The sequence below is a fragment of the Papaver somniferum genome, unplaced genomic scaffold (genome assembly GCF_003573695.1).
Source record: "Papaver somniferum cultivar HN1 unplaced genomic scaffold, ASM357369v1 unplaced-scaffold_99, whole genome shotgun sequence".
NCBI classification, from domain to species: domain Eukaryota; kingdom Viridiplantae; phylum Streptophyta; class Magnoliopsida; order Ranunculales; family Papaveraceae; genus Papaver; species Papaver somniferum.
The window spans coordinates 8,756,727-8,773,299 of record NW_020653081.1 but is presented as its reverse complement, the minus strand read 5'-3'; the positions used below and the strand labels follow the sequence as shown (position 1 = coordinate 8,773,299).

The window sequence follows — 16,573 nt, the reverse complement described above, 5'->3', positions numbered from 1 at the left end:
AGACAATTTCATTCTTCCACTAGCTCATTTTCACCTTCCACCAGTTTCAAACAATCTCTTCCACCTCTTACCAACTTACCAAAGCCATCATTTTCTTCGGACAAACCTATCATCACACATCCCATCACACCTACTAATCCCGAGCCACCAATACCTCCTATCAAATGCCTTACCCCTGCACAAATGCAAGCCAGGTGTGACAAAGGTCTATGTTACAATTGGGATGCCTTTTATCGACCAGGTCACCGTTGTAAAGCTCAGCAATTATTCATGCTTATAGCCTCTGATGAGGATACTTACTCTCCGTCAATGGATGAATCTGAAGAAGAAGAAATCTCTCATACAACATCAGTAGACACCACTATGGAAATTTCTCTACATGCCTTAACTCGGGTGGTTACCCAAAATACCATTAGAGTTCCAGGTAAACTGAATAAGAAAGATATTCTGGTTCTTATAGACACTGGAAGTACCCACAGTTTTGTGGATTCTTCTCTGGCTGCCAACTTACATCTGCATATTGCACCTACTAGTCAAATGCTGGTGACAGTAGATAATGGTGACACCACTGTGAGTCAGGGAATTTGTGAAGGCTTAACATGGTCCATGCAGGGCTATGCTTTTACTGGTGATTTAAGGGTTCTTCCATTAGGGGGCTGTGATATGGTCTTAGGGGTCGACTGGTTGAGACAACTAGGAGATGTCTTATTCAATCTAGCCGAACTGAAGATTTCCTTCTTACATCAGGGGAGACAAATAACATTACAAGGCAGCTCTTCCACTCCTTCTTGCAGCATGATTAGTGGTGAGTCCTTATTGAAGTTTATTAAAAACAATACCCCTGCCATTATTGGCCAATTTTATCCTTAACTTCCACTCCTATTTCCTCCATACCCATTGAAATTTCCACTCTCCTAGAAAATTTTCAGGATGTATTTTCTACCCCTACATCTCTACCTCCTTTTAGAGATTTAGACCACAAAATACCCTTAAAGCCTAATTCAGTTCCTACATCTCAAAGACCCTATAAATGCCCATATATTCAAAAAGTTGTTGTCGAAAAACTGGTTCAAGAGATGTTAGATTCTGGTCTCATTCAGGACAGTCACAATCCATTTGCTGCACCAATCTTGTTGGTTAAGAAAAAGGATGGCTCTTGGAGGTTTTGTGTAGATTATAGGAAACTTAATGAAATGACAGTCAAGGATAAGTTTCCTATTCCACTGATTGAAGAGCTTCTTGATGAACTAAATGGAGATATTATATTCACTAAGCTAGATTTAAGAGCAGGGTATCATCAAATCAGAATGCATTTGGATGACATTTACAAGACTGCATTCAAGACACACCATGGCCACTATGAATTTAAAGTAACGCCATTTGGTCTTACTAATGCACCTGCAACATTCCAGGCTCTCATGAACAAAGTTTTTCAGCCATTTTTAAGAAAAATTATTCTTGTGTTTTTGATGATATATTGATCTATAGTCATTCCTTGGAGGAGCACATGGATCATCTCTCTTAAGTGCTTACATTGCTCAGACAACACTCTCTTTATGCTAACTTCAAGAAGTGATGTTTGCTCAATCACAATTGGATTACTTGGGCCATCTCATTACTTCTGATGGAGTTGCAGCTGACCCAGAAAATATCTCTGCAATGCAGCATTGGCCTCAACCTACAAATCTGAAACACTTGAGAGGATTTTTAGGTCTCACTGGGTACTATAGAAGATTCATTAAGGGATATGGTACCATTAGTAAACCACTCGCAGATATGCTTAAGAAAGATGCATTCCAATGGTCTCCATCTGCATTACAAGCCTTCTTGGACCTCAAATCTGCAATGACTACTACTCCAGTGTTGGCCCTACCAAATTTTTCTATTCCATTTGAATTGTAAACTGATGCTTTCTCTAGAGGAGTTGGTGCTGTGCTGATGCAGTTAGGCAAGCCCATAGCTTTCTTTAGTAAACCTCTTGGACCCAAAGCTCTTGCTCTATCTACTTATGAAAAAGAACTTTTATCCATAGTCATGGAAGTGCAAAAGTGGAAACATTATCTCTCTCATAATCAGTTCATTATACATACTGATCACCAGAGTTTGAAGTTTTTCATGGTGACATATGTACTCCAACAAAAGTGGCTCATGAAACTTTTGGGTTTAGATTATGTGATACAATACAAGAAAGGGAAGGATAACACAACTGCAGATACTTTGTCAAGATTGCCTTCTGCCTCTACTTGTTGTTTCATTTCTGTGACACAATCTCTTTGGGCTCAGGATAATCTCTTCAGCTATGAGGATGGCTCCACTGTGCAATAACTTCTTGCTCAACTGCTCATTCATCCTGACCACAAATCCTTATCCCTCACTGGTGGCATCTTGAGATACAAGTCTAGATTGTATATTGGTTCTGGTAAGAAGATTAGAACTTCAATCATGCATTCAGTGTATGCTTCATCTGTGGGTGGCCATTCAGGTATGTGGGACACTTAGACTAGGGCCAAATCATATTTTTATTGGCCAAAAATGAAGCAGGATATCATCCACTTTGTTGCCACCTGTGATACATGCCAATGCAACAAACATGAGCACTCTGCCCCTGCTGGTCTTCTGCAGCCATTACCTATTCCTGACACTGCTTGGCAGCATATATCAATGGACTTTATTGAAGGTTTACTACTCTCCAACAAGAAATCAGTGATACTGGTGGTAGTGGACAGATTCACCAAGTATATTCACTTTATTGCCCTCAGTTACCCATTTACGGCATTATCTGTAGCTAAGGAATCCCTTCATCACATCTTCAAGATTCATGGATTGCCTTCTTCCATTGTGTCAGACAGGGATAAAAAATTTATCAACCACTTTTGGCAGGAGTTGTTCAAGTCACTTGTCACCATTTCAAGCCTTATATGGCTACACACCACCTTATCTGGTCTTTCCAGTCCACACCACTACTTTTGTGGCCTCTGTTCAAGAGTATCTTCAAGAGAGGATCACTTGTTGCAGCTTCTCAAGGATGACCTAGCAAAGGATCGAGATAGGATGAAATACTTTGCTGATAAACACATGAGTGACAGATCATTTGTTACAGGTGACATGGTTTTCTTAAAATTATAGGCTTGCAGACAGTCATATGTGGCCTTGAGAAAGAATTTTAAACTCTCTTCCAAGTACTATGGTCCATTTGAAGTGTTGCAGAAAATTGGGTTTGTGGCTTACAAATTGAAGCTGCCAATTGGGTCACGCATACATCCAGTTTTTCATGTGTCTCAGTTAAAGAAGAAGATTGGTGTGCACAAAACCATCACCCCTTCATTGCCATTGGTGGATACTTCAGGCTCCTTCATTGTCACACCTCTTGCAGTCTTGGCCTCCAGAGTGACCTTGCGTGGTGGTGCTACTATTCCTTAACTTCTCATTCACTGGTCCAACGTAACGCCAGAAGAAGCCACATGGGAAGACATCTCCCACATTCAAGCTCAGTTCCTTAATTTCATCCTTGAGGACAAGGATGCTTAAATGGGGACGATATTGTCATGAGCCCGTGAACTGGCGTGGACAACAGTGGGCCTTGCTTCCTTGCAATCCTTTTTAACAATTTGAAATTGTACTTTTCTTTTAATTCGGTTAACTGGGGTTTTTAGGAAACTCTTGTTTTAATTCTATATTAGGTTAACTCTAATCCAACGACTCTGTGTAGCTTTTGAGGATTGGGTAATTGAAATTATTTATGGCCAATCATTTTGTAAGAAGAGGCAAGTAATGAATGAAGGAAATTTAGACTCATCCAAATTGGAGAGTAGGTTACTGTGAGTGTTCTTCATCAGTAATTGTTGTTGATTCACAACATTTACATGAATCCCAGAATTTGTAATCCCATGGGATAATAAATCCTTAAAATCGTGAATTCTGTGAACAAACCCACCGTTAGTTTAAGCGACTCAATCTTCTATTTCCTGCCTTTGCGGATTAAGAAAAATAAGAACAAACTGCATTAAGATTGCCAATTAGACAGTTTTCTCCGTTGCGTTATATGGGTATTTGGTATGGTTTGCGTTTTTATATTTAAGCAGAAAATATCATGAGCGTATAGGTTCCTGGGCCTAAAACAGAAAAAAAAAGCATCATTTCTCACTGGTTAAGTGAAAAAGCGGGGGTCACCCAATATTTCGCTTAGCAATCTGTATGGACTAACTCCGAAATACTTTCTAGAGAATCAACTAGACAGTCAGACTCAATCTGGGTAAAAGTATCTCAAGGAGTTAATATCTCTATCTTGTTTTGATTTACTCGAGCTAATAGAAATCAGCGAGTCTTTAATCAAACACAAGGAATAACTTGGATGGTACCAAAGACCAATATCCAAGGATCAATCAATGACAATCAACAACCAAAGGTTGGATTACTCTAATTGATAATCTAATGCACAACATGTATTATTTCAATTATAAAGATAAAACAATATAATGCGGAAATTGAAATAACACAGACACCAGAAATTTTGTTAACGAGGAAACCGCAAATGCAGAAAAACCCCGGGACCTAGTCCAGATTGAACACACATTGTATTAAGCCGCTACAGATACTAGCCTATTCCAAGCTAACTTCAGACTGGACTGTAGTTGAACCCCAATCAATCTACCACTGATCCAAGGTACAGTTATGCTCCTACGCCTCTGATCCTAGCAGGATACTGCGCACTTGATTCCCTTAGCTGATCTCACCCATAACTAAGAGTTGCTACGACCCAAAATCGCAGGCTCTGATAATAAACAAATATGCCTCCCACAGACAAGTCTATCAAATGATCAATCTGTCTCCCACAGATAAACCCTAAAGGTTTTGTTCCGTCTTTTGATAATAATCAAGGTGAACAGGAACCAATTGATAATCTGGTCTTATATTCCTGAAGAACAACCTAGAGTTATCAATCACCTCACAATAATCTTAATCGTATGGTAGCGAAACAAGATGTTGCGGAATCACAAACAATGAGACGAAGATGTTTGTGATTACTTTTTATATCTTTCCTATCGGAGATATCATTCTCAAGCCAATCAATCTGATTGTACTCGTACGATAGAAGATGCAAGATCAGATCACATAACTACGATAAAAGTAGTATCGGTCTGGCTTCAAAATCCAAATGAAGTATTTAAGTCGTTAACCTGGTTTTAGAAGAAGAAAACCAAAGGTTAAAAGAGAATCGACTCTAGTATGAAAACTAGTATCACATGTGAGGTGTGGGGATTAGTTTTGCACAATACTAGATGTCTCCTTTATATAGTCTTTCAAATCAGGGTTTGCAATCAATGTTAGCTTATTGATAAAGCATTCAATATTCACCGTTAGATGAAAACCCGATTTAGATTCAAGCTAATATTTCTCAATCGTTAGGTCGAAAACTTAGCTTGTCATACACACTTGACAATGCACGCTTCTAGGTTTGTTAACTGTACCCAAATGTATGCACTTGTTGGTTCAACAATAGTTAGCCAAAAGGTTAGCCATATGAGCATTTCTTAACAACCATGTTCTTCTTCACCATAACTAGTTCAAGTGACTTCAAGATGAACTAGTTAGAGAGTTGTTCAATTGCAAGGAAATCTTATGTATTACACAAAACACAATTGAAGCAAAGATGATTTGATTCATTTGATTCGGTTCATGAACTTTTATAGCCACGTTTTGCAAACTGCATTCCTTAGTCCTTTTAAGTTTAAGTTCACATATCATCTTCAGATATATAACCTTCTCAAGTTTGCAAACAAGGTTCGCGGACTTAAGTTACCGGGCAGAGTTTACAAACTCCAGCAGAAATTCTCGGGAATGAGAACTTCGCCAGTTCGTGGACTGGGCTCGCGGACTTAGCTTCACGCACATAGTCTGTCAACTCCAGCAGAAATTCTCGGGTTTGAGAACTTCGACAGTTCGTGGACTGAGTTCGCGGACTTGGCTCACGCCATTCTTCCGGTTCTCTTGATCAAAAAAGTTCGCAAACTTTGGTTCAAGGAATAAGACTTATACATAAATGTGTTTCCACAACAATGCTTATGTCCACCATTGGTTATGTAATCTAAACTCTCATTTCAATCATTGAAACATTATTAGAGGACGTTATATAGTTGTTACACCATTTCTCATCAAAGCAATTTTCAAGATGATTTAAACATATCATGACTTTCGTCACATGGTAAAGATAAACTTGATGGAAGCGAAAAGCTTACCAACATATATTTCGAGATAGAGATAGGCGAGGTATACTCGGCTCGAAATAACAAATGTGTATAATCCAAGTCTATATATATAGCATACGACTTCTTGTCTCAAAGAGTAGAAGATATAGTAGATAGACTTTTGAGTGACAGATAAATTCAAGTCTTCACATACCTTTTTGTCAAGAAGTTCCACTGGTTCCAGTTCTTCTACTTGTATGTTGAAGCTCCATGAAGTCCTTGAGCTCAACTACACTTTCTACTATACTAGAAATCAAGACTTATAGTTTTGATCACTAACATTGACAAACATGCTTGAGATAGCAATGCTTGCGATTTCGACCGAGCAATGCTCTAACAATCTCCACCTTTGTCAATTTTATTGGCAAAACATCAATACATATGGAATACAAAAAAGATAAAGAAACTTTAGTAGCTCCTATTCCACATGTCTAATCTTCAACATTCCTCGAAATCTTCGTCACTTCCAAGTACTCCAATGATCCCAAAGGTTGTAAGTTTAGCATCAGTTGAAGATCCGTAGCTATAACAATGAGAAAGCATCGGTCTCGATCATTGTTTTACAATGTCATAGTATTATTACACAACGTCAAAGTTCAACTGTATCACAACTTTAACAATAATACTATGGTGATATGTATCACTCCTCCTTAGTCAATCCATCATCTCACATGGAAACCACTCCCCCTTTCATAATGATCCGAAAACCATATGTATTTGCAGTGTGAACTACATATTAATTCTCCCCCTTTTTGTCAATAAAATTCACAAAGGTACAAAAACGGCACCATAATGAAATTTCCTAAAGTGACATTTCATGACTAAAAGAAAAAAATTCATACCAACTAATTTAGATGCAATCATAAAGCCGAAGCTAAATGCATTCATCATGGAGTTTAAAGATACAAGATAACCCCTCTAAAATTCCACAGGCGCACACTCCTCAAGATATGACCATTAAGCACAAGTTCAAAAGAACTCTCCCCCATTTGATGTCATTCCCGAAAGAACAACTAGAGCGACCATAATTTCAAAAGAAAAGAAGGATTTTATTGGACACCAAAAACCATGAAAATAATTTTCTATATCCAAAAACTCAATAGAATTAATCACAAGTAAACCCATGATTAATTTAATCGGAATACTCAACCAAATTAAACACAAAAAAGTGATCAATTCAATTGATTGTGCTCAACATAAGAGAACTTATGGAGACACGAAAATACTCAACTAGATTAATTACAGGAGAACCCATAATTAATCTAATTGAAATACACAACCAAACTAATTACAAAAGTAATCAATTTAATTGTCATTTGTTTTGCTCGACATAATAATACTTACGGAGCAATAACTAAATAACCAAACAAGATGATTAATTTAGTTCAATATGCTCGACATAACATATCTCACGGAACAACAACTAAGCTAATAAAATCAACTTGGTTGTATAATGCTCAACATAAGATACATTACGGAGCCTCACAGTAATACATAAAATATGGATCAGGAATGATCAATACTGCGGCATACACAAGGATTCATTCTATCTTCAATCACTATTTGCATAATGACAAATAATAGACATAATCCTTGAAAGCAAAAGATTTTAACCTATCTTCCATCAAGATAATTGACAATATAGGCTTAACTTTTGTATTTGTCAAAAGTCCATTCATTCTTTTACCAGTACATGAATACCGAACACGAACGACTTTACTTTTGACAAAGTATGGGACAAATATAGTTCACGGACGTAAACACCAATATCCCATAACCAATTGCAATATAACAAATCATAAAGATTAATACTGCAAAAACATCATCCTCCAAATATTTTTAGAATTTAAACCAATAAACCTAAAAAAGAACAAGAAGATGAAACATAATAGCTATGTGTAGTCACAATCATTGCTATTCAAGCACTAGTTATTCTTCCAACTAAACCAAAAAGAACACTTACTAGGCAGCTAATAAAACTCAGTTTTCCTTAATGATTTCATACCTCTGGAATGGTCCATCGAATTAGGAGTCACTGATATCCTTCATTTTGTTGACCGTAGAGACACCATGTTCATGAGTCAGAACGTTAGTTTTTCAATCAACAATGTGAAAAAAGTGTCGAGCCTTAGCGCAGTCAAGAATAACTTTCTTCTGATTCTTGATCAAGATGTTCTGAGTACCAAGGATTTTTGCATGTCCATCAATAAGCTGGTTTATCTGCATTTGAAGGTTAGCAAGTTCGTTGTTTACTTCATTCTGAACGAGAATTAAATCCTTGACATATTCTCCAATCCAAGAGTTATACTCTTTCCTTTCAATCATCTTCTTCATAATAAACTCTTGAGCAGGATCACGTCCTTTGAGATCATCCTCTACAGTAGGGTTAACTTCTTCCTTGGGAACAGTTTCCATCGAGTTCCTTTCTGAAGATTAATGAACGCATATATGATATATATATATATATATATGTTCAAGCGTACACCCTAGATATAAACCCTAGAGTTCCTTGAGGAGATATGGACGTCCGTGGGCTAACCCGAATGTATGAACAAAAAGGATAGACTAAATAGGGAAAACTGCATATTGTGACATTTTCAATGCTTATGAACAGGTTAGAAGAGTCACAATGAAGAAATACTAAAAACTCACAAAGAAGCTATCAATCAGACAGATGAAAAATCAACTAAATACTTGAGCGTCTCTCAATCATCATCCTTGTATCTCTCAAGTTAGATACAAGAATGGAACTTTTTACTACTAGGTAGCAGAGGGAGACATAGTCTCACCATAGGTATTGAGAGAATAGTTTTGTTTTTCACCCGGATGTCTGACCTCAGCATTTCTTGTCTTTCCTTGGCTGTTTTCAAATTTAGAGAAATTTCTCACAGCCCTTCCTAAAAGCTCAAGAGAAGAAGCTTTCTGATTACTGAGTCCAGGACCTCTAGAGATCGGTTCTATAGGATTTTCCGAAATGGATCTCCATACTCTAGACATAGATTCACCAGAGTTGTTCTTATAAGCACATGTCATTCTTTCATTAGCAGCATAAGACTTTATACCACTAGAATGCACAGAAGTCCTGTAATGATTCCTAGGAAAGAGATCATTTTTATAATATGTCTGGTTTCTTGTGAGCATCGGATTCACTGCAGTAGTTGATGTGATTTGTAGATAGTGGTAAAAGTGGTTCGATTCTCAGACTTGTGAAGGATATTAATTAGACTTAAATTCTAATATTAAAATAGAAAACTCATTAAAAATTATAGCAAACTCAATCAAAGATGATATCAATACTAAAAGAAACACTGAGGCTAAGATTCCTCTATTTTCCAAGTTCAAAGTGATTAAACCAATACTTATATTTATGCAATTTTCTTGTTTATTTTGATTCTAAAATATTGCAACAAGTAGATTTTCAAAAGTAATAATTGTAAATACCAAGTATGAAGCATCAAAAGTCTTAAAACTAAGCATACTCCATCAAAATAGATCACAATCATTCAAATAAAAAATCATATTCAATAATAGTTCAAGGCAAATAATCATATAATTATTGCAAATAAAAAGATAAAATAGAATATACCACTTTTTGTTGGAAAAATAACTTCCTCTATCGCCTCAGCAATGGGGTTTAGCTCCTCATATTAATCATGATCTCAAAATATGTGTTTGTTGCTCAAAAGATGATTAAAAGAGTGAAAAGTAATAACACATACTGTTTGCAACAGTGTATTGGTGTTGCAAAACAGCTGTTACAATGGAACTGTTATAGAAAAACTGTTGCTTTGTCGCTGATTTTAAGTTCCTAGAATACGACTGCCCTGCACATCTTAATGTTCTTCAGTTGTTAAACAACGACAATGTTCTGCGTCTGTTTACCGTGCGTCAATGTTCTTCGCGTTCTTCTTCTTCAGCAGCAGCAGCAGCAGAAACAGAGTTTGGTAAATCTCTGATTTCTTCTTCTCTGGCTCTCCTTAGGTTCCCAAACTCTCGACACCTCTTCTATACGACCCAAGACATCTATTTATATGAAATGTTGAAGATGGTCGCCTCTTATCCAGAATAGGGGTGCGATTAACAACTGCCTGGAAATGGGATGCCCCTTAGTAATTAGGTTACCCCTTATCCAAAGTGAGAGTCCGAATAGCAAATGTCCTCCGGGTGCTTTCCGACAATTTTTCGAGCCAATTTTTTCCAAAAATGTTTATTGGCCAAAAATACCTACAATTAAATAAAACACCATAATAAGTACAAAAATGAGCCCTAACAATATATAGAATCGAGACAAATCGGACACAAAACGTGTCTATCAAATACCCCCAAACCTATTATTTGCTAGTCCTCGAGCAAAAATAAAATAGAAATAAAATCTTAACTCACTGTCGCGGGCATCGTCGATTGCATTTAGCGTATGCAATAAGCCTTTAAACCCCTAGGTGTCCCTAGTGGCGGAGTGTTGTCTCCAGAGGGCTTACCAGAGGTATACCCACAAAACCTTTATACTTCAGACCCTAACTATCTACACAGAAACTTGGAAGGCACTAAAGAATCTCCTTGATTGACATACTTATTGACTACAGGAGGAAGTACCCTGATGCGAAATTCCAATTGTTGTACACGAGTTTGCACTCAAGCATACTAAAATTCATATGAAGTGACAGAGCTCTACTCAGATAGTCGCACTATGGACATCAATATCCGGAGTCAAAACTAATCACATGGATAGATCAAGAAGATGGATTTAGAAAAACATAGATGGTTTTGATGTTTACTAGGTGAACGGTGTTTCTCATATCTGTCAGAAGGCCTCCGCCAAAATGAACCTATCCTAATGGACTGAGATACCGGTCTGACTAATATCAGCACACTGGCATATACAAGGGTACCAGTGGTCGATAATCCTAACTCTAGGTCAACACAACTGGCATATACAAGGGTTCCAGTGGTCGACTTTATTGAATTTATTCCAGTTGGTCTGATGGTCTGGTCTCTTTTTTTTTTTTTTGTATCTCAATCACTCTAATTCACCCTAGCATTGGTAACAACTTGAATCGTGTGCCCCACCTAATCACTTAGAGAAACATAGTTTAAAAACAAAACAAAATAAAAACAGAAGTGAAAAGGACTCAACGAGATATGGTGAAACTATCATGTTATTTCTAACACCTGAGCTCTGTGCTTTTATGAATAGATTCTTTAGATGTTGCCATCTAGTCAGATTGGTTCCTCAACTCCTACAACCAAAATGCTTCCATCCACTTAGATTGGTTAGTGCCATCCTTAATAGGGATAAATTTCTAGGCTCTGGAGTTTATTTATTGCAACGAAAAGGTAACAAAAAGTTCTACCCCACCCCCAAACTTAAATCTAACATTGTCCTCAATTTTTCTAATCAAAGAACAGTACCAAAAATATAAGTAACATGAGGAAATAGTAAAGAGAGAAGTCGGAAAGATAGTACCTGGGTGAAGTGTAACCAAAAACCTACAAAAATATTATACAACATACAAAATCGCCTCGATGGTCAATCAAGGTAAACAGGGTCCTCCAGAGGGACCTCCTCAACATCACCTGTAGGAAAAGGCTCTAAAAAGGGCTTCAATCGCTGACCGTTAACCTTCGAAGAACTACTACCATCTGGTGTCTCAATCTCAACAGCGCCATGAGGAAAAACAGTACGGACCACAAAAGGACCGGTCCACCGAGAGCGCAACTTCCCGGGGAATAGATGCAAACGAGTGTCATACAGAAGAACTTTTTGACCTGGAGAAAATGACTTTCGTAAAATATTCCTATCATGCACAAGTTTCATTTTGTTCTTATACTCCTTAGCACTATCGTATGCATCTCTACGAATCTCGTCCAACTCATTGAGCTGGAGCTTTCTTTGAGCTCCTGCCTTGTCAAGTGAAAAGTTTAAGTTCTTAATAGCCCAATAGGCTCGATGCTCTAACTCAACAGGCAGGTGACATGCCTTGCCAAACACTAAACGATAAGGTGACATTCCAATGGGTGTCTTAAACGCAGTACGGTAAGCCCATAAGGCATCAGTAAGCCTCGACGACCAGTCTTTCCTATTTGGATTAACTGTTTTCTCTAGAATACGTTTAATTTCCCTATTGGAAACCTCTACCTACCACCACTAGTCTGAGGGTGATATGGGGTTGCTACTTTATGGGTAATACCGTATTGTTTCATTAAAAGAGAAACGGTCTATTACAAAAGTGTGAACCTCCATCACTAATTATAGCTCGCGGCGTACCAAAACGTGTAAGTATATTCTCTTTCAAAAATGGACTACGACCCTGTGGTCATTCGTTTACACGGAACCGCCTCAACCCACTTAGACACATAGTCTACAGCGACAAGTATGTAAAGATAACCAAACGAAATAGGAAATGGACCCATAAAATCAATGCCCCACACATCAAAGACCTCAATCACTAAAATAGGGTTCAAAGGCATCATATTTCTACGGGAAATGGTTCCTAACTTCTGGCAACGCTCACAAGAAACACAATGACTATGGGAATCTTTAAACAACGAAGGCCAGTAAAATCCACACTGCAAAATCTTAGCAGCAGTCTTCTTAGCACTAAAATGACCCCCACATGCATGTTCATGACAAAAGGAGATAATACTAGACTGGTCACTCTCAGATACACATCTCCTAATAATCTGGTCCGGACAATACTTAAACAGATAAGGATCGTCCCAAAAGAAATGCTTAACCTCGGCTAAAAACCTAGAACGATCTTGCTTACCCCAATGTTGAGGGGTTCGACCAGTAACAAGATAATTCACTATATTTGCATACCAAGGTGATTGGGAAACAGAGAACAATTGTTCATCAGGAAAGCTATCCCTTATAGGAAGGGAATCACTAGGGGAACTAACAACTAGCCTAGACAAGTGATCTGCTACTACATTTTCTGCACCCTTTTTTCTCTAATGTCTGGGGAAAATTCCTGTAACAATAGGATCCATCTAATCAATCTAGGTTTGGTATCCTTCTTAGATAAAAGGTATTTCAAAGCAGCATGATCTGTATAGATTATGATCTTAGAACCTAATAGGTAGGACCTAAACTTATCCAAGGCAAACACGATGGCTAAAAGTTCCTTCTCGGTAGTTGTGTAGTTCATTTGGGCATCATTCAGAGTTTTGCTAGCATAATAAATCACATGAAGTAATTTGTTTTCTCGTTGTCCTAAAACGACGCCTATAGCATAATCTGAAGAATCACACATAATCTCAAAGGGTAGGTTCCAGTTAGGTGCCTGGACTATCGGGGCAGTAGTGAGTAAAGTTTTAAGCTTCTCAAAAGCCTCTAAACAAGCATCATCAAAGACAAACTTAACATCTTTTGCAAGCAAATTGCAAAGAGGTCTAGAAATCAAGCTAAAATCCTTAATGAATCGACGGTAAAAACCTGCATGCCCTAGGAATGACCTAATATCTTTTACGGTTTTTGGGACCTGTAAAGTCTTAATAAGGTCAACTTTGGCTTTGTCTACCTCTATACCCTTTGAAGAGACGATGTGCCCTAACAATTCCTGATTTAACCATGAAATGGCATTTTTCCCAATTAAGCACTAAATTTTTTTCCTTACACCTAGTCAACACTAATGTCAAATGATGCAAGCACTCATCGAAAGATGAACCAAACACTGAAAAATCATCCATAAAGACCTCTAAGAACCGTTCTACCATATCAGAAAATATGCTCATCATACAACGCTGAAAAGTTGCAGGGGCATTACATAGCCCGAAAGGCATGCGTCTATACGCAAAGGTACCAAAGGGACAGGTAAAAGTGGTTTTCTCTTGGTCTTCTGGGGAATAACGATCTGATTATAACCGGAGTAGCCATCTAAGAAGCAATAGTGACTATGTCCAGCTAATCGCTCTAGCATTTGGTCGATAAAAGGAAGGGGAAAGTGATCCTTCCTTGTGACCTTGTTCAATTTCCTATAGTCAATACACACACGCCATCCCGTGGTCACTCGGGTTGGGATTAATTCATTATTATCATTCTGGACTACAGTGATACCTGATTTCTTGGGGACAACCTGAACAGGGCTGACCCACTTACTGTCTGAAATTGGGTAAATAATACCCGCATCTAACAACTTAAGCACCTCTTTTCGAACTACCTCTTTCATGTTAGGGTTCAGTCGACGTTGCATCTCCCTAGAAGGTTTGGAGTCTTCCTCTAAATGAATCTGATGCATACACACAGTAGGACTTATACCCTTAATGTCTGCTATAGTCCACCCTAAAGCTTCCTTATTGTCTTGAAGTACATTTACTAGCCTACTTTCCTGATCACTATCCAAATTGGAAGCTACAATCACAGGTAAAGTCTCAGATGGGCCTAAAAACACATACTTTAGAGTATCGGGTAGTGGTTTAAGGTCCAACTTTGGGGGCTCTTCTAAAGAAGGAATTAGGGTAGTCTCAGAAACTGGTAACGGTTCGAACCTAGCTTTCCATCTATCAGTGTCTAACACAGGGGTAGAATCTAATAGAGCATTCACCTGTTCAATAGTGCTATCGTCGTCAAAATCTAAACCAAAATGGGATAGACAACTTTCTAATGGGTCTTCAGACAAGATGTTTGGTAATGACTCCTGAACTAAGGCTTCTATCATGTTCACCTCCTCAACACATGTGTCATCTAGCTCATGAGGTTGCTTACTGACATTAAAAATGTTCATCTCCATAGTCATATTACCAAAAGATAAACTCATCACACCATTTCGACAGTTAATGATCGCATTAGACGTAGCTAAAAATGGGCGACCTAAAATCACAGGTATCTGGTTCTCTGGGTCAGGGACAGGTTGGGTATCTAGGACCACGAAATCCACTGGATAAATAAACTTGTCGACCTCAATAAGAACATCCTCGATAACACCTCGAGGGATTTTAACAGACCTATCAGCTAACTGCAGTGTCATCTGAGTAGGTTTCATTTCACCAAGTCCTAGCTGTAAGTATACATGGAATGGCAGTAAGTTCACACTGGCTCCTAAGTCAAGTAAAGCTTTTTCTACCCGGAAGTTACCTATTGTGCAAGCAATGGTAGGAGAACCTGGGTCTTTGTACTTTGGAGTTGTGGTGTTCTGAATGATTGAACTTACGTGACTAGCTAAAAAGGCTTTCTTATGGACGCTAAGTTTTCGCTTTCGCGTACACATATCCTTAAGGAACTTGGCATAAGCAGGAATTTGCCTAATTGCATCTAATAAGGGAAGTTTATGGTAACTTGCTTAAAAACCTCCACTATGTCATTAAAGTTCGATTCCTTCTTTGTTGGTACTAATAGCTGAGGAAATGGGGCTCTAGGCCTAAAATCAGACCTTTCAGGAACCGAATTCACATCATCAGAAACTTTATCAGTCTCTTCAGCTACTGGTCCTGAGAGGTGAGATCCTGAGGGGTGAACTACAGTATGTTCACTATCGGGCATGGTTACCTTATTGTCTACAACTCTACCACTTCTAAGGGTTCTAACAGCATTCAATTGATTCGATGGTTTTGCACCTAATTCATGAACTCCTCTAGGGTTGGGTTGTGTTTGACTAGGAAACTTACCTTTTTCTCTCAAAGAATCACTTATCAGACCAACCTGGGTTTTTAACTCGGAAATAGCCTGACTATTTTCTTGTCCTATCCTGTTACTAGCTTGTAGACTCTGTTCTACGGATAACTGGAATTTTGCAGTTTGCTGAGTTAACAAGGCGAGAGATTCCTCTAAACTTAGGATTTTCTTATCTGACTGATTCTGAAACTGAGCTAGTCCTGAAGGATTCTTAGTATAGCCAAAACCTGGGGGAGCATTAGAATTACTAAACTGACCTTGACTTTGGCCCTTAGACCACGAAAGGTTCGGATGGTTTCTCCAACCAGGATTATAGGTTTCTGAATATGGGTCAATCTTTTGACGGTTATCAAATCTAGTGTTATTATAAAGAGCATTGGCCTGCTCTTCAATATTCTGGCCTTCCCAAAAAGGCTCCACTCTACCACTAGTCTGGCCCACTTCTAAGGCTTCTAACCTTTTTGCTATAGCAACAATTTTGGCATCTGATTCATAGCCTCCTTCTACCCTATTAACGTTTCCTCTACTTAAAAGAATTGTTTTCTGGGGTGCCCTACTATTTTCCCATTGCTGGGTTTTTTCGGCGATTTCATTAAAAAATTCCATCGCCGCATCAACAGTTTGGTTTTCAAATCCACCAGTGCATAGAGACTCAACCATGGTCGTTGTGGAATAATCTAAACCCTCATAAAGGATCTGAACTAGCCTAACCTTTTCT

At 38.2% G+C, this 16,573-nt stretch overlaps 1 protein-coding gene across 1 annotated transcript; it reads left to right on the top strand.

Annotated features, from left to right (window-relative positions):
- The first annotated feature begins 2,532 nt into the window (after positions 1-2,532).
- On the top strand, positions 2,533-3,420 carry LOC113346398. The gene is made up of 2 exons (XM_026589931.1): positions 2,533-3,100; positions 3,200-3,420. The coding sequence occupies exons 1-2, from the start codon at positions 2,533-2,535 to the stop codon at positions 3,418-3,420; spliced, it is 789 nt and encodes a 262-aa protein (XP_026445716.1).
- The last annotated feature ends 13,153 nt before the right edge of the window (positions 3,421-16,573 follow it).

Excerpts from the sequence above, each read along its gene's own strand:
- LOC113346398 (XM_026589931.1), top strand. The coding sequence starts at position 2,533 with ATGAAGCAGGATATCATCCACTTTGTTGCCACCTGTGATACATGCCAA. Across the intron at positions 3,101-3,199 it reads TGACAGATCATTTGTTACAG|TGTTGCAGAAAATTGGGTTT; the intron begins GTGACATGGTTT and ends GTCCATTTGAAG.